Consider the following 18,289-nt stretch of genomic DNA (forward strand, 5'->3'; position numbering starts at 1 on the left):
AACATGGGTTGCATTCATAGGTGGCAGAAAACTCGGAAATAAGTTGAATGTGCGCATTTTGAAAATGCACTGGCATATAAATATTCTTATAGCTCACCTAGTCCACCAGGTCAGGAGGTACCTTTCACCTCCTTAGTGAGGTGGAACAAAACTAGTGTCTTCCTTCAGACTAAATATTTCTTATCGTTTCACAGAAAACACTACACATTTAAAACGATAAACTGTATAGTTTAATTTGTTGATTGTGCAGTAGGCTGGTGATAGAGAAGTAAAATGTTATCCAGATGTTCACTAGAGTCGGTAATGTCAGTAGCATGTGGCGTACTCAACTGCACTGCCAGTGATTTAGCTACATTACTAAATGCCATCTTTGGTTATGCTGCAGAGATTCGTATATGTGGGGAGCTGTCGCTGTGTCAGCTGCTTCTTGTTTGGGAATCCTTCATCTATTGTGGGAATATTTTCATCTCAAACACAGCTCAAATAAAAACTTTTATCCATTAATTTATCCGATAAATGTTATTTTAAATTTGAAATGAATGGGCAATCTTTCAGAAAACTTTTAGTAAATAATCCCCAAAACTCGTTCTAATTTGATAAACTAAGAGTTTCCATCAGCTGTGGGGCTAAAGAGTCGTCTCTCTCTTGTTGCAGCACGTCTCAGAGGTTCATTACAGAAATAACTGTTCGGGTCTCTGTAATGAACTGCTCAATGGACAGGCTTTTATCTGTTAACAAAGAATCATTGCTTGCATTATTTATTGATAAATATAACGAGTTTATTAAATAATTAATGATGCATACTCCCTATTTTGTCTCTCTATGTTTAAATGCTTTTTCCTTGTTTTTCACTATCCTATACATTTTGCTTCAACTCCTTGATTTTCCTCACCTTTACCTCTGTGTATTTCTGTCGTTTGATCTCCTCCTTTGTATTTGCAGTCGGATTTTCCCATTTTTGTTGCAGTCTCAAACTGTACAATTGACCTGTGGGATGGCAGCATTTATGGTTTGGACTGTCGTTTCCCAGACTTGTCTCTTGTCTTCTATGGATACTCCAGAGATGTATTTTCCTCTGACTGTGTTTCTCTTCTGCTGCATTCTGCTGGACATCACTTCAAGAGCCTTTAGAGGCAATTATCTAAGAGATACACACAGATTGATTATCTGTGATGAATTATCTGTTATGTCTGTGCTCCCTAAAACATGCCTAAAACAAAGCTGAAATTTGGCACATACAGGTAAAGGCTTCAAGTTAATGCTTTCAGACTCAAGGTTTCAGTTGAAATATTAATAGATTTTTTTTTTTTAAATTAAAGATATTTTAAGATTTTCCCTACAAAAGTTGATTCTAAGCGACCAGTCTTTAAATATACGATCGGACTGTATCAGAATTCAATTATTATGATGTGGATATTAGTTATAATAAATAAATACTGATGAAATCTTTAAGGTGAAACGTAACGCTTTCGTACCCGTATTATAGGAGAAATCCAGCGCGTCCCACGAAGATGACGTCCGCATCGGGTGACGTGTCAGTTTGTTTACAGCGGTGAGCAGTCGGCTGCAGCTGCTCAGACATGGCTGTTGATATCACGTTACTTTTCAAAGCCAGCGTTAAGACGGTCAAAACCAGGAACAAGGCCATAGGGATTGGCTTCGACTCGACCAAAGATGAAATTTTCAAGAGAAGCAGACCGAAGAGTGGCTTCTCACCGAGGGCGAAAGAAGTGGTGAGTGTTCATCCAGGCTAGCGTTAGCTAACTTTGCTAGCACAGTGGCCAAAGTGCTTTTCGTTCAATGGCAGCTTCTAAACTTACTACTACTTTGTAGGAGCAACAGCAGCCAGTGAAATACAGAGCATATACGATGCTTACCACTTCTGTTTCCTTTGGTGTGTTGGCGCTATTCGTGGTTAGCAGGGCCTGTCAACATTTGCAGACTATAACTTTGCTAAATGCAGCATGAACTTAAATTGGATTAGATTTTTTAAAATTTATATTGAATATATGCAAATTATATTCAAGATGTGTCATGGAATACATAATATTATGATATGTTGAGATTTAAAATATAAAGGTTGTGATTATGGCTCTTTTGACTAATACGATAAGTGGCCAGTTAATCGTTTGTTGAAGGCTTTGAGGATCTGTACTGAGGGTAGGGAGCAGGTGAAATAGAGCCTGGAGATGTGCAGGTATGCTTTGAGAGAAGATGAAAGTCAGTAGAAGCAAGACAGAATACATTTGTGTGAATGAGAGGGACACAGGTGTAACAGTGAAGCTGCAAGGAGCAGAGGTACTGAAGTTTGAGTAGTTTAGATATCTGGGGTCAACCATCCAAAGCAACGAATAATGCATAAGAGGTGTGAAAAAGAGTTTGCAGACAGGGTGAAGAAGGTTGAGGCAATGTCAGGGGTGATTTGTGAGAGAAGGATAGCACCAAGAGGGAAAGGGAAAGTTTGCAAGACTAGACCTACTACGATGTATGGCTTGGAGGTGGTGGCACTGACAAAAACGACCGGAGGCCGAACTGAAGATGTTAAGATCTTCACTGGGAGTCACCAGGATGGACGAAATTAGAAACAAACGCATCAGAGGGGCATCTCGGGTTGGGCAGTGTGGAGGCAAAGTTAAATAGGCAAGGATGAGATGGCTTGGGTATATGCACAGTCGGAAGAGAAAATACACTAGGCAAAGGATGCTGAACGTGGAGGTGCCAGGCAGGAGGAAGAGAGGAACACCTAAGAGGAGACTCATGGATGTAGTGAAGGAGCACATGCAGAGGGTTTTTGTGATAAAGGAGGGTGCTAGGGATAGGGTGAAATAGAGGCAAATTATCTGCTATGGCATTTTGTGAAGGCAGCTGAAAGAAGAAGAAGAATATCCCATCGATGTTAATGAAATGCTTTTATGCCCTTTCCTGTATATACTTTGGTAATCTACAACTTTTACAGATACAATATTCACTCATTAAAGTTATCTGGGGATGTCCAGGCTTGCTACATGTGTGCTCAACTGTGTTTTACAATTCCTGGTTATTATTATAATAACTGTATTTGTTGGAGTATGCCGTTATTATAAGTGCATATTATAAGTGCATACGCCACTTCATATAAAACATTCTTGGCACAGATTGATAGGTGTGGGCATCATAGGGAGAGAAATAAGTCAGAAATGTTGTTTCATAGCTGCTGGTGTGCAGTCTCCCAGTCTATATTCTCATATCTGACCAAATTCTCAGGAAAACAATCACTCAAGGACAAAAGTGTCACATAAAATATATATATATGTATTTTCCACAACATGAGGCCTGCAACTGATATTCAGAAAAAATTTTACACGCTTGGATCAGCAGTTGATATGGTTATTTTTTCAGAAACCATATAAATATGAACAGCTACACAACTGAAGAAGTATGTTTTCTTTTCTTCCTTTCTTAGTTTTCTGGTAATACCCAGGAAAATGACCTTGGTCTCACTGAAAAATTCTAGCTTTTTAATACACTGTCAGTAATGGAATTTAGACTTCATCTCCTCTAATACTGTAATAATATAAATTTATTTGTAGAATTTCACATAAGACTAAATATATTGGGGAAAACAGTTTTGGATCTCATTTTATGAGACATTGTGTTGATTCAGGAAATGTCATGAAAAACATCTTAAATTATCTTTTTCCGCTGAAATACAGACCCATCCTCTATGGTTGACGGTACAAGATCTAGCAGTGTACATGTTGCTTGTACGTCTACTGCTACTCTTTGGCCTGACATGAATATCTCAAAAACAAACCTCTTCAAAGGTACCTTGAAGAACCACTTTACGTATCCCAAGGGGAGTCAGGGCTTTAAGTTGTACCCGATGTCTTCAGCCATCAGCCCGAGGCAAACATGAGCCCATTTGCTGCAGCTCTGCACAACCAGGTTTTTGTTATGTTCTGTTACATTGATATTAGAAATGGTGGTTTAATAAAGGCACTGCTGCTTATTCAAGAGAAACCCAAACCTATCCTGTGGTGGCTGCACCCTGCTCTCCTCCCCCCCTACTGCTGTCTCCTTCGCATTGCAGATATCATCTCCAACCATCTCAGTGAAGCCGTTTTTGCCGAAATTGAAAATGTGAGCTTGGAATGTCCTGACTGCTTACAGTTATGTCGCGGTTTTCACCCACGTCTCCCCGGCTCAGCTATCCTTTTCTGTCTCTATTCGGCATCACAAAGGCAGTAATTTTTATGCAGGTCGCCTCTTCCCATGTATGATTCCATAAACATGCTGCAATAACATTTTCTTTCGGCTCTCAAACAATTTCTGGGGAAAGCTGATCCTCCCAAGAGCCAGTGATTAAAGGTGGAAGATCAAAACAGAGAAAATATTAAATTAGGTCCCCAGTAACAATGTTGACGGCCGGCACCTAATGCACAACAGATGTGGGTGCCCTTCAAGACATGCATAACTCTCCCGCTAACTCTCCCTCCTAAATTCCCATTGAAGCTTCACAAAAATAGAAAGAAAACATCAAAGTTGACAAATACACAGTGGACCTCTGAGACTTTTTTCTTTTTCCACTCAAAAGTCAACACAATGAGAAAGGAAATGTAGCTACTTTCAAGTCGATTCAAGAAGGGTTTGATTGACTAATAAGAGGGCCAGTGTTTGCAGGGTGGGGTTTGGTAACCCCTTTTACCTCATAGGGGTTGGTTTTGGGCGCTGTGATCTCCGTTTCACCGCTCACCTCGTCGCTCTCCGCAGCATGCTACCCTTCTCGAGTTTAAATGGGGAAGGTCACTCTAAAATTGTCAAATTGGGTGTAGAAAATAGCGCTTGGCTCCCCACTCTACCTTCAGTATTGGTATTCCAAAATTGGCTCCTTCTCACACTGTTTTCTTTGAAACACTGAAAAGTGGGCCAGCTCTTAAAATGATGTTGTGTTGTTAGAGGGGCTCTTCGCTGTGAAAACTTTACAGTGAAATGGTATGCTCTAGTATTTTCGTAACATTTAGTCTGAATTTTTTCGACGATGGTTAAGTTTCCAACTCGAGTGTGTTTTCTTTTTTTTTTTTTTAAACAATTGAAATTTCATTTTATGTTTGAGATGTTATAAACTAAATCAAGCTAAACCGTTGTGAAAGTGAAGTTAAAATTATCACCTTGTATCACACCGGGACGTTAAAGAGGATCAGTGAACTTGCAAAGGTCAGAGTCGCAGATCAAAGTTGAAATAATCGTTAGAGATGTGTTTAAGAGCCTGTGGGTGTTTTGCTTGAGATGAAACTGGAATGAATTTGCACATTTCTTCTTGTGCTTAACGGATCACATACAGATGGTGTACAGCCACAGCAGCAGATGTTACATGACATTTATGAGTTGTTTAGGGAATGTGGTGCACAAGTATGCCCCCCCCCCCCCCCCCCCCAAACAGTCTTTGTAGAAGTAAAAGTAATTGGCAGTCAAAGTCAAAGAAAGGTAAAACATTTATCATAGGGATGTTAAAAAGCCCAAAAGCCAGATCAGTGAAAAATAAAAGAATTGATAAGATAAGATAAGATATGATATTGTACATAATATGTACTAAAGCAATGGTAGCGCCTTATTTAGCCACATTTTGCAAGTTTGCAGTCAGTAATTTTATATTATGCTTCTGCTCATCACGTTACCAAAGTACAACACAAAAGGTAAAACGCGGTCTCATACAGCTACCTAAGCCAAGTCTATGCTGAGCGATTTGCAGGGATCACGCTCAGATGAACAGTGCTGCTAAATGGTCTCTTTTACCAGTTGGCCTAATCTCTGCACTGTTTTCCCATGAAAGCCAGGCAAATTGAATTTTGAGGCATCTGCTGTCAGCCCTGAGCAGGATCGTGATCTTTGTTTTACTGCACGCAACAAAAGGTTTTGGAAGGACTCATGAAAATGAAACTAACGAGCAAAAAGTGGTTAAAAGCAGTTTTACAGATGCATGACAAGCTCTAAGTCATGAGGCAGTCATTGCTTTTCTGTAGACACGATTGTTGGAGATGAACAAGCAGCAGCTGTGGATACTTTAAATACTGTCTTACGGCATTATCATTAGGCAAATGTTGCGATTTCCCAATACTAATGACAGCAGACTGCATTCACCACTCTTAACACTAAAATCTGAGCCATGAAACTCCAACAGATGTGTACTTATCTGTTTAAGCAAATGACAACTATAAAGAATACAATTGGGCCTTTTGTTACAGGATAAAATGTGGAAATAAGTCATGGGGTATTCATTATTTGTTGTCATTTCAAATTGATACTGAATGCACAAAATAAAACTAAAGCAGATGATACTGTTTCAGTTTTGTTTTTAAAGCAAAGGTCAAAAGACGAGTTTGTTTACTGTCTTAGAGGTAAAGACTCAAGTAGGTTTGAGTTTTCCAGTACTGTGAGAATCGGACTCCAATCAAACGTCTGGATTTTCCATGCACTCCTCAAATTATTTTGCTTTATTAAATCACTGAAGTGTTTTCTGTCTTTATAGATTATGTCTTTTTCTTGCTCGTGTTTTTGAAACTAAAGTTTAACTCAAGTGGTTTTGTTTTTGGTTCTTTTTTGGAAGTGAATTATATCAATTCAGTGATGTATAATACACTGAAGGAAAGTTGCAGTGTCACTTACTCTGAAATTACATTTCTGGTACTTTTTAGGTGTTTTCAGTGCTACTGTATGCAGGGGAAAAAACGTATTTATTATAATGACCATGACAACTGATACCAGGTTGGCAGGAGATGCACATTAAGTACATCTAGGTTATAGAGCTAGTGATTTTGCTGATTTATTTCCTTTTGTTGTCAGGATTTCAGCCTGTGTATCCTGCTGTCCTAAGCAGGGGTGAGCTTTCTTTTATTTACTTGTTTCACCAGGGGATGCCAATGTGGACAGTACGTTTCTTACTCTTCTATGACCCACTGTGTGCAGCACTGTTTGCACTATATTGTATATGAATATTGAACATTAATAAAGTGTAATATAAGATTTCCTCCTGGGCTGAAACAAACACGTGGACTTGCAAACGATAATTCCAGTTCGCTGTGATAATATTTTGGCAGTTCTGAAAAACAGACACAGGTTTGCGTCAGTCCAACCAAGGCAACTTGACCGGACTTAAGTAAACAAAAGAGAGATGGTCTTACAATTCAAAAATATGCTGAAATAATCACAAAACGTGATTAAGTATGCTCTCTAAGGAATATCAGTAAATACAAATACTTACACAACAATATTTTGAATCTAATGGTAGATACTGTATGTATCTATTATATTATGTGGTGTCCTTTTTTAAAAACAGTTCTGTTTATCTCACATGCTTAACGTCACCTTCTCTTCAGCTGCCAGCTTTGCCTTTTGTTTATTAATTAATTTTTTGTCTCGTGTTGTCCATTTGTGTTTTAGTGAAACATTACAGCCCCGCCCTTCACATCTGTTTCATATGAAATTGATTATTAAGATATGATGGCTTTGAATGCATGCTTGAAATCGGTTTAGGCGGGCTGTAAACCTTCCTCAATAGTTTTGCCACTGACTCAGTCCGTCTCACTAAGCTCCAGCAGCAGGACCGTTACAAGTTGTGATTGAACAGAGATGATTGCTGAATGCTTTCCATCTGTCTTGAAGGGGAGAAATGTGACACAGTTGTAAAATACAATAGCAGTAATGTGGTCATTTCAGCTTTGTACTCTTTACCGCAGACTATACATTGGCTGATATTCCTCAGTATTTGAAAATCTCTAATATATGATTCAGACTCTCCGTCACTTTTCAAATCCATCCTTGATCTGACCTGTGTGACGGTAGATGAAGAAGCACCGAGACTGCATGCAAGCGCTGCTTTCCACATCTTTGTATCGAAGTGAATTGGCCGGTTAAACTCGTGACAGATTAATACAACTTTAGCACATATTAAAAGGGTCGAGAACCCAGTTGGTAAATATTCTTAAAAGCTTTCTTTGATTACTCCTTGTTTGTTTATAGAGCTGGCTAAAGCTTCCTAACTGTGAATAGACATGAGAAGACAAAACTCAGCCCATTAGAGAGTCAGACATAAACATGATAATAGAGTCAACATGTGGCTCAGCGTTCTCCTCTGAAGCATCCTCTCTGCATCAGGGCCACATTCCTAAACACAACATAACGTGGCGTCAGTATGGATAGCCCACAGTCAGGACACACAGGGACTTGAACCAAAGCAGGGCAGTCATCATCAAATTCTGTCAGTTACCTGGATTAAACAAAACAAAGAGCTATCCAGGCTCTTTAGAAAATCTGCTAGCTAAGCCTTTTCTCTTTTCTTCCTCATAATAATCCCCCCTGATGGTTTGTTTGGGCTCAGTCAGAGCTGGAGGGAACCAAGGGGAAGGAGAAAGTGAGGAGGTAAAGTGGGGGTCTTTGATGATGACGAGATTAGATATAGCCCGGCAGACTGTCTCCTCTTGCCTTCCCTGCGAGCTCTGCCTCACACACACCTGCGGCAGCTACACGTTACACTCACACACACGCTCACGCGTACCTATGCATACACATATGTGGTGAGCCGCATGCACAAGGCCACCCCCTTCCTCATTGTTCAGGAATTACTTGCTCTTTAAGGTCTTACGTTACAAGAGCAATTGATCCCTCTGACCCCCTGCAAACCCTTGAGGTTGTGCTGGGAATCCAAGCTCCAATGTATACACACAGGAGGCAGCTCAACCCCCAGAGCAGCAGTCTTTGACACTCCCCAGCACCCCCACAACACACAACAGACACACACACACAGACCTTCCACTGTGTTCCAGTGCTTTGGGCTTAGCACTGCCTGCTGGTGAAAAAGGTGTAGTACCACGAGTAGAGGTTTGTAGTCAGATAAACTTTGTACAAAGCTGAAACCGAGTGTTAATTGCAAGCAGGAAACAGTTTATAGTAAAGACAAGACAAATCGTTCTTGGTGTGGAGGAGTTTATATTTTCTAATTTCAAGTCTAGATTACATAAATATCTCTGTGTTTCATTTAGGAACTTAGACATAACATTTCACTTTATTTGTTCCTCACAAAATCATACCAAAAGACTCTAAACCACAACGAACGAGCTGAAATGTTACAGCAACAACACAAAGCAACTTTTAATTAAAAAAACAAAAACCAAACAGTCCAATTTTTGCTGTAAGATGTTGTTTCCAAGCTTGTTTGCAGTTTAAAGCTATAAAAAACTTATAAAGGTTAAAATAATAACCAGTCTTATTCACTGACATGCTAGATTTTAATTATTGAAGGATTCTTTGCATGTGTTTGATTAACTTCAAAGAGCAGTCCGTGACTCTACGTACTACTTCATGTCATTAATATAATTCATCTAAATGGTTGCAATAAGACTGTGTTGCAAAGATGGCTGTGTCCAATTAATACCCTCCAAACAGCAAGCTGGAAGGATTGCTCATGAACCTCTACAGTGTGGGAATGTTTCAGAAACACAGTCAACAGTGTGGTGCATTGCACATGGCTTATTATGCCAGTGCAGCTATTAACAAGACATCATCCTGTCCTCACTTAAGCATTATATACTACAACTGTCAAGGTACTGAGTGTATTCTGTTTGTAGTAGTTGCCTAAAAAGGGATTTTTACCAACTCTTTCCTCTCCATGCATCGTCTTAACATTGTCGTGGGCCATTTTATATTGTATTTTTTGTATTTGTTTTAACAGTGGTCATATTAACTGTGTTAACTCCAGAGATGAGGTGAATTCAGAATGTGTTAAGGATTTTAAGTCAAGTGAAAGCACTGATTTGTCAGTTAAGGGAAGCGCCGACTGTTACATATGCAGATTAATATAACAGTGTCACAGGAGTCCTTTTGAAGTTGTGCTTCAATATTATTCTGATCAGGCATCTGAAAAAAGGTCTGTTATTATTGTGATAACTGACAAACCCCTGTGTTTTAATCATAGGTCTTTTGTTTGGTAGTCAAGATACTGTTAAATTTACCGAACAAGAGTGGTTGTAATAATATAAAACATTTTTTAGATGTCATATTTAGACATTATAATCATGTCAAATGAAGAATATATTAAAATAATATACATTTATGATGTAACATTAAAGTTTGATTACAGATATAATACTTAATGAGTTGCATCATAAAATGTCACATGACACGATGATGCTCACCCAAACATTATTGCCGTCTGCTCCCATGCGATATTTTCTAGACTTTAAGTGTGTACAGTCATAATTATGGTTGGTCAGTGATTGATTGAGAATGCTGCAACAGTAAAACTAGAGATTTACTAGAGCCAATTTCAAACAGGCATGTTTTGAATAGGCTCTAAACTAGTAACTAATGCTGATCTGAATGACTTTAAACTATAAGTACGATTCTGTTCTCCCTGAACCCTCCAAGCTCAACTGCACTGAACATCAATTAACTCCTGACCTCACAAATAATTGTATTATTAGCGGGGGTCAGCCTGCCTTGTCCTTGCCTGCGTTAGCATGCCCCCCACAGCAGTGTCGTACGTCACCCTCTAAACCAGAGAAGGACTTCTAGGTTTCTAACAAATTGCTCGGCTCTGTTTATCACAACACCTTCTTTATGCCCTGACAAACGAGTCATTTTTCAAACGTCAGCTCAAATAAAACACCGCTTTAAGTCACTGTGACGCTAGGAATGAATGTTTAGAGACATTATTAGACGACTGGTGCCAGGTTACTCTTTACAGCCAAAGCAATTTGATAATTGAGGCTGTTAGGGTGAAAAAGTGAAGGCTGAAGACAGCGTCGTTATGCTATCAAAATAATCCCCCACGCTCTGTGCTCGCTGTCACAGTCAAACTCATTGTGTCATTTTTCAGTCCTGCGCCTGTCTCAGTTCTGTCTTCTTGTGGATCCAACAGAGCCTGCTGTGTGTGCTTTCACACCCTCTTGTAGCCTGCCAGCAGAAGTCTGTGGACAGGGAAGCAATTTGGTCTTTTTTAATATTTGACTGAATTACACGAGCAAATATTGGATTGAACCAAGTTTCCTCTGGTTTCCCTTTGCACACACACACACTCCTGGACTTTCTCTCTGTGATAAATAGCAACAGATCATAAATTTAAAGCTTATTGGAAATGGCTCTGTCAGTGCTCTGTATGCTCTGTAAGCCCTTGGTTTTATTTATGAGAGCTGTTTGACGGGCAAATTGCTGGTTTGATTTTTGTATGTCCTGGAGTTGATGAATTGTCATAAGTAAATATTGAGAATTCACAGAGATAGAAGGACACTGGTTTCCTGTCACTTCCAATAAATGTAAAATTGTGCATTTGCTCTGGCTCTGTTGGAATGTAGCTGGGAGAAAATAGTTTCCTCATACATGTCTGAAAAAAAAAGAAAAGGAAAAAAAAACAATGTTGACCAAAATTAACATATTTGAAGGTGCAACTGCGTATTTAAAGACTTGTTGACATGACGGTGATGGGGTCGAGTAATGCTACTTCTCACTTTATCTTGGCAGATCACGAACATCACCAAGCTCAAAGACTTTCTGCTACAGCACAGAAAAGATTATGTGAGCGCCGGAAGGTAAGCTTCTCCAAACAGTCACAGTAATCCACCACAATCAACAACAGCAACGGCAAAACCCTTCAAGGCTGCAGGGAAAGCTGATGAGGGCACAAACGCTTTAATTCTGACAAAATTCAGAGAAGGTCAGGAGTCAGGGTTATTTTCAGCGTGTGTGAGTGTCTGTGCGCGCGCTACAGGGGCTGCCTGCTGGCACAAGGTCAGCAGCGAGTCGGGTGGTCTGTAGAGGCAGACTCCAGTCTAATTGTCTGGAATAATTGAGCTGCAACCAAGTGTAGAGCAAATCACACCCAGGGACTAATCCAGGCCTTCCTCTCTCCAAGGTCCGTGTGTGTGTGTGTGTGTGTGTGTGTGTGTGTGTGTGTGTGTGTGTGTGTGTGTGTGTGTGTGTGTGTGTGTGTGTGTGTGTGCGTGTGCGTGCGTGATCAAAACATCAACTAAGCATTAGACATGTCAGTGGGTTGAGTGTGGTAGTATTTAGTGATGGGACTGTCCACTGATATGTTTGCAGGTCTTGTATACATTCAGCTTTTCCCATAGCTGTTACTATCTTCCAGATTTCCTGTTAACCTCTTAGACCTCAGAGTAATTGTGACCTATAGTTGATAACTGATTTATTTACACTGATGTTATAAAATTACATCATGTTATTTTATAACATGATGTAATGGTAATGAAACTAAAGTCCTTCAATGGATGGCTTGTTCAGCTTCAAATCTTGTAATTATTATCAATTATTTGTTGTCAAGTGACATCTCTGTTTCCTGGACAGCCACCCACAAACTAATAATATAAAGAGAAAAGACTCAAATGTGGATTGTCATGTTTACTTTTTAAAGTTTAAAACACTTAGCTAAAGCAAAATACAGACTTTAGCTTGTTTACTGCCTTGCTTCCTTAGGTTTCTCCCCGCAAAGTATGCATTGCATGATGGGATGTTTAACATGATGCTCACTTAGGACAAATTTGGAGTACACTGTTTAAAGCTGCGCGTGGAAATGAGGGAAGGAGTATTTGGACAAGTGCTTTCTCAACTTGAAACTATTCACATTACGGCATGTCTGTCGGTGTAAAACTAAATATGTTGTTTGTAAAAGTCTTCAAGCTCACTCTCATTGCTCTGGTGTGTGTTTTACAGTCTCATTTCATCAGACCTTTCCCGCATGACAGACAATGACCGTGACCAGATCGACCAGGATGCTCAGATCTTTATGAGAACCTGCTCTGAAGCCATCAAGCAGCTACGCAATGAAGGCGTGTCTTTTATTCTGTGCAATAAATCAACTTAAATGGAAATTTAAACATAACATATCTGGAAATGCTGATATGGTCTTGTTCATACTGCATGCTTTCCAAGTCAGGAAGTCTTGACTGTAAATGTATTATTGTTGTCATCTCAGCTGAAAAACAGGTGATGTCAGCTCAGATAAAGGAGCACAGGGGAGCGGTGCTAGACCTCATTGAAACATACCTAAAAGGTGAGTTTGTAGCTAATTACTGAACTTCTAGTGAGTCCTCTGTTACCTGTTTTAATACTTCATAATTGTTTCATAATGCATCTGACACAATTTGGTCATACCTTGCATCTTTGGTTTTAAGGTGTATGCAAGCTGTACTCTGAGCAGAGAGCAATTAGAGTCAAGAGAATGGTGGACAAGAAGAGGCTGTGAGTATTTGCATTCCTCACTGACCTGTTGTCACTCATCATTTTTAAACTGCTTGTGATTCACGTAATATTGTGTTCTGTGGTCACAGATCAAGACTGGTATCAGAGCATCACGGTCCAGTGGAGAAAAAAGTGGAAGTGGAGCCCACAGAGGAGGACATCGTTAAGGAGGGAAGTTCTGGTAAGTCAACATGCAACAAGCCCTGCTGCATTTTATTAGAACTTACCTGACTCCAAATTATGCTTTCTTCTTCTACTTTTTTTGTGATCTTATATATTTCAGCTTTTTTTTTAAACATATATAATATATATATAATGTCATGGTGTCTTATCACAGTGTCATTGCACATGATGATGATGATGATGATTCTTTGTGATCTCAGTTAAGATTGAGTTAAGTATGAGTATTATTCATATCATCATCCATAGCCAACATTGGCAGACAGGAAGCAATATGTAGCACTATTTGGATCAGTTAAATGTATTAAATGTTATAAGTAGGGGTGGGTATCGTTTAGGTTTTATCCGATACCGGTGTCAAACCAGTACTTTCGAAACTGTGCCGGTGCTTAAACGGTGTTCGAACTGGTGCTTAAAGAATGGAGAACACACACTTTGTCCAAAAACCTCTCATGTTCAGTTGTTTTTTTTTGTAAAAAGATAACAATGTTAGCCTTTTCTGCAGCTATGGGGCATATATGGTATCACTCTTGGCTGGAAGCAGTGCTTAAACAATGGAAAAAAACACAAACTTTGTCCAAAAACCTCTCATGTTTAGCTGTTTTCCACTTTTTCTTTGGTCATTTTAGCCTTTTTGGCCAGGGTGTAGGGAGTATCTGCCATCAAACAAGAAGACAGCTCCATGTAACTACGACGGTGTTTGCTAGTTCACCTTACATGCATTAATGTAATAACGTGGTTAGCCTACTCAACATAAATTACACACGGACAACATTAAGCTACTCACGCAGAGAAGAACGGCTGCTGCTGCCGTCATCATCCGTCATCATTTCTGCTACACTGGCAGGGCTGGGGGCCAGGACTCTAATCTTTGGGTTTTTGGGGGATGTTGCTAACTCTGTGGATTTCTCGGCTTTTAAAAAAACGCTATGCGTCGCCAGGTTGGTCGTCAGATTTGAGGTGTTACCTCCTTTGACAGTATCACAGTATCAGCTTAAAGCACTTGTTGCAGGCTGCTGAGTTTCCATCTTTTGCTGTGAAGTACAGACAGACTTTTGACGGCTTCGCCTTGGGCATTTTTAATCTGTAGCTCGAAAAGAACGTACTTACCTGGGCCCGCCTACTATCCTTGCAAAGGTAAAATGATTGGCTAGAATCCAAAGTGTATGACATCTCAGGGGAAAAAAAAAAAGCACCGAAATGTGCGCTGTATTTCGGTCTGGTTACTACTGTTAATGTCAGAACCGGTGCCATAATGGCATCGGATACCGGTACCTATCCCTAGTTATAATTACAGTAGTCAAAAAGGACATTTATTATTATAATCTTGTCAACTTGATTTGTATTTGAACGTGAAAACTGCTTTAAGAGACTGCTTCCTGCAGGCAGTTGAACCAATTTCAAAGCTCATCTGGACTCACAACACACTCACTCTAAAAAATAAGTTACTGAATGTTGGAATAGCTTACCAAAGGCAATAAAGGAGTATGGACTAAATAATAAACTAACTGAAGATATTCCATTTAAAAAACTCCATCATAATAACTGCTCAAGGTTATATTTTCAGAGAGGTTTCTTATTGTAACATGTCTAAAGTTGTCTTTAAAAGTCTTTTGTCTTTCGCCCTTTAGAGAAGACTGCATCATCAGAGGTCCAGGACAACCCTGTAAACCTGTGGGAGGAGAGCCGAGTGGAAGATGAGCTCTCCCCAGAGGAAATTCAGATGGTGTGACACCTTAGAAAATATTTATGTATACAGAATAATGAATGAATAGATCTGCATGTTTCAAACGTTAATGTTGTACTTTGACAGCGTGTCGGTGCACAGGGACAACTCGTTGTTGATTTTTGCCAGAGGTTTGAAGGGTTAAAGATTTAGAGCAGCAAATGTCAGACTAATTTGGATTGTTATTTGTCATCACAAAAGCAGCTTACAGGGATTGCCTGATAAGGCAAATAAAAGTGGAAATATATTTACACTAAATTAGCATTTGACATCTGCATTATACATATTTATTCAGTACTGTGTTTATGTCTAGTTTGAGCAGGAAAACCAGAGATTGATCAGTGAGATGAACAGCCTGGTGGATGAAGTGAGGTGAGTCTCCATCTGTGTATGTTCCCTTCTGTTTTTGATAAGTCTGTTTTAAACAGCATGGCTGAAATGTTGGATGTTGATCAAGACAGGATTAAAATTACCCAAAGATTTGAGTGTTTGCAGATTAGTCCTCTGGTGGCGAATAAAACTAAATGACATGGATCTGAAACACTTGTGATAAAAATCACTAAACACTAAATGTTCCCCTAAGATCATCTGGAAGGGCTTATATATGCTAGCCACATTATTTTCATTGGATGCTTCATGCCAGTGTTTGTACCCACCAGGCAAATCGAAGGGAAGGTGGTAGAGATCTCACGACTTCAAGAAATCTTTGCTGAGAAAGTCCTGCAACAAGTAAGCTGGGTTCCTTCGATTTCACACAGGCAGTCTGTTAAGTGCACGGTGCATTGTTGTACACAGACTTATTGTCCATCTTATTCTCCATGACAGGAAGCAGAAATAGACAACATTCATCAGCTCGTTGTTGGTGCTACAGAGAACGTCAAAGAAGGCAATGAGGATATACGAGAGGTACCTTTTACTGCACTGGGGGAAAAACACACCTCTGCATCACATATATTGGCTGTACATTCTCCGGTCACTTTATTAGATACACCTGGGTGTTAGACCCCCTTTTACCCTCAGAACTGCTTTAATTTCAACAGATTCAACAAGGTGCTAAAAAACACCTCTAAGATTTTGTTTCATGTTCACATGATAGCGTCACACACATGCGGCACATTTATCAGCTCCACATCCATGATGTGATGCTCCTGTTTCACATCCTAAAAGTGCTCTGTTGGTGACTGTGGAGGTCACCAGATCCTGTTTTCATATTTGAGAAACCAGTTTGAGATGATTTGGAAGCAGCCATCAGAAAATAGGTACTCTGTGCACTGTGGATGAGCTTGTTGGTAACCATATTCAGGTTTGGCATTTAAATAATGCTCAGTTGGCACTAAGGGACTCAAAGTGTGCCAAGAAATTCTTGCACAATATTACACCTCCAGCACTGAACTGCCTTGAAGTGTTGATACAAGGCAGGGTGAATCCATGCTTTCATGTTGGAGCAGACATCAATCATTTTCAGACCAGGCCAAATTTAACCAATTTACTGTTCTCCAATGTTGGTGAGTTGTAGCATCGGTTTCCTGTTCTTATCTGACAAGAGTGGCACGTGGTGTGATGTTATGCTGCTGTAGTGCATCTGCTTCAAGAACATATGTTCAGAGATGCTCTTTTGCATACCTTGGTTGTAACAAGTGGTCATTTGTGTTGTTATTGCCTTCTTTTTGGCTCACAGCAGTCTGGCCATTCTCTTTGGACCTCTGGCATGAACAAGGCATTTTGGCCTAGAGAACTGCCATTCACTGGACAGTGATATCAACAACCGTGCCACGTTCAAAGTCACTTAAATCACTTTTTTCCCCCATTCTGATTCTCAGCTTGAACTTCAGCAGGTCTTCTGCATGTCTAAATGCATTGAGCTGCTGCAAGGTGATTGGCTAATTCGGTATTTATATTGACAACCAGTTGAACAGGTGTACCGGTGAGTATATATGTGACTTATATTTCCACTCAGTAAAATGTCATTGTGTTTACTTCTTTTTAAGGCTATCAAAAACAACGCTGGATTTAGGGTATGGATCCTCTTTTTCCTCGTTATGTGCTCTTTTTCTCTTCTCTTCCTGGACTGGTATGACAGTTAACACGACTGCCCAAATGGACTCTGGACAACAAGAAACTGCCTGAAGCTGATACACAATGCCAATCTCAGAAGTGATTGTACAACTAACTGAGAAGTGAAGTGATGGCAACAGCGAGACTGAACGTGAGATTATGTCCTCAAGTTTAAATGGCACTTAATTCTTCCCTGATTCTATCTAGGGTAGCTTTAATATAAAAATGCACTTGTATTTTAACATCTTGCCTTTCTCAGCCATGAGTAACAATGGTTTGACTGGATTTCGATCCCTGTGAATCTCTTCCGAAACTGTTTTATGCACTAGAGCGTATTTGCATCTTGACAACACAGTCCCATGTATTCAAAAAGATTTGTTCTTTATGTAAAATAAATTACTCTAAATGCTCAAAATGGTTTGCAGATTGGAGCCGAATAAACTGTACTGGCACATCAGATACACTCAAGTAAAAGCAAATGATTCTCAACTAATTTATAGCAAATTTAATGTGTACCTTCTCTCATTAATTCATGATGATATTTCATGATGTAAAACAATTTTTATAATTCATCTCTATGTGGGTTTGCAGATAACATCAAAGGCAGCTGAAGCCGCTGCCTGCCTTGGTTTGTGTCAGCTAAGGAGAAAGTAGCTGTTGACTTCTGATGTTTCTGTTAATCTGTTTATAATAATAAACTTTATAATGATTAACCCAGATTCCAGTGACAGCATTAAAGTGCTTTGAACATTTTTTTTCCTTTGATGTCAGCTCAAGAGCAACTGGAACTTTTAACTGTGTTTATTTTCTGTGCCGAGGGAGTTTTCAGCAGCTCTGACATGACTTGCTCTCAAAGTAATGAATAAAAATCTTCTTTTGCATAAATGGATTGCACATAGACGTCGGTGTGAAATGTGGGCACTTTATTTGAGTTTTTCATTTGACATTTTTTTTTATGTAGCAAATGCACTTCAATGGCAATCATTACATTGTTTGAAAAAGGTACATAATTTGTGGCAAGTTAAGTTAAATGACAAATACAGAAAGGAAACAACAGGACAAGCAACTACTGTCAGATTGTTCCACTACATCAGCCTAATTCTA

The 18,289-nt window shown here is 39.5% G+C and overlaps 1 protein-coding gene across 1 annotated transcript; it reads left to right on the top strand.

Moving 5' to 3' along the window:
- Window positions 1-1,514: 1,514 nt before the first annotated feature.
- On the top strand, window positions 1,515-18,217 carry stx18 (syntaxin 18). Its single transcript, XM_040029047.1, has 11 exons — window positions 1,515-1,733; window positions 11,491-11,558; window positions 12,697-12,812; window positions 12,959-13,036; window positions 13,158-13,224; window positions 13,314-13,405; window positions 15,036-15,130; window positions 15,444-15,502; window positions 15,790-15,859; window positions 15,956-16,036; window positions 17,119-18,217. Exons 1-11 carry the CDS (start codon window positions 1,581-1,583, stop codon window positions 17,212-17,214), a joined length of 975 nt encoding a protein of 324 aa, XP_039884981.1. The 5' UTR covers window positions 1,515-1,580; the 3' UTR covers window positions 17,215-18,217.
- The last annotated feature ends 72 nt before the right edge of the window (window positions 18,218-18,289 follow it).

This window comes from Simochromis diagramma, unplaced genomic scaffold (assembly GCF_900408965.1).
Source record: "Simochromis diagramma unplaced genomic scaffold, fSimDia1.1 OVJJ01000483.1, whole genome shotgun sequence".
Taxonomy (NCBI): Eukaryota; Metazoa; Chordata; class Actinopteri; order Cichliformes; family Cichlidae; genus Simochromis; species Simochromis diagramma.

What these genes read in the sequence shown, in the direction of transcription:
- stx18 (XM_040029047.1), top strand. Translation starts at nt 1,581, where the DNA reads ATGGCTGTTGATATCACGTTACTTTTCAAAGCCAGCGTTAAGACGGTC. An exon ending in CCCCAGAGGAAATTCAGATG is followed by an intron (nt 15,131 to 15,443) that starts GTGTGACACCTT and finishes GTTTATGTCTAG; the next exon opens with TTTGAGCAGGAAAACCAGAG. An exon ending in GCAATGAGGATATACGAGAG is followed by an intron (nt 16,037 to 17,118) that starts GTACCTTTTACT and finishes CTTCTTTTTAAG; the next exon opens with GCTATCAAAAACAACGCTGG.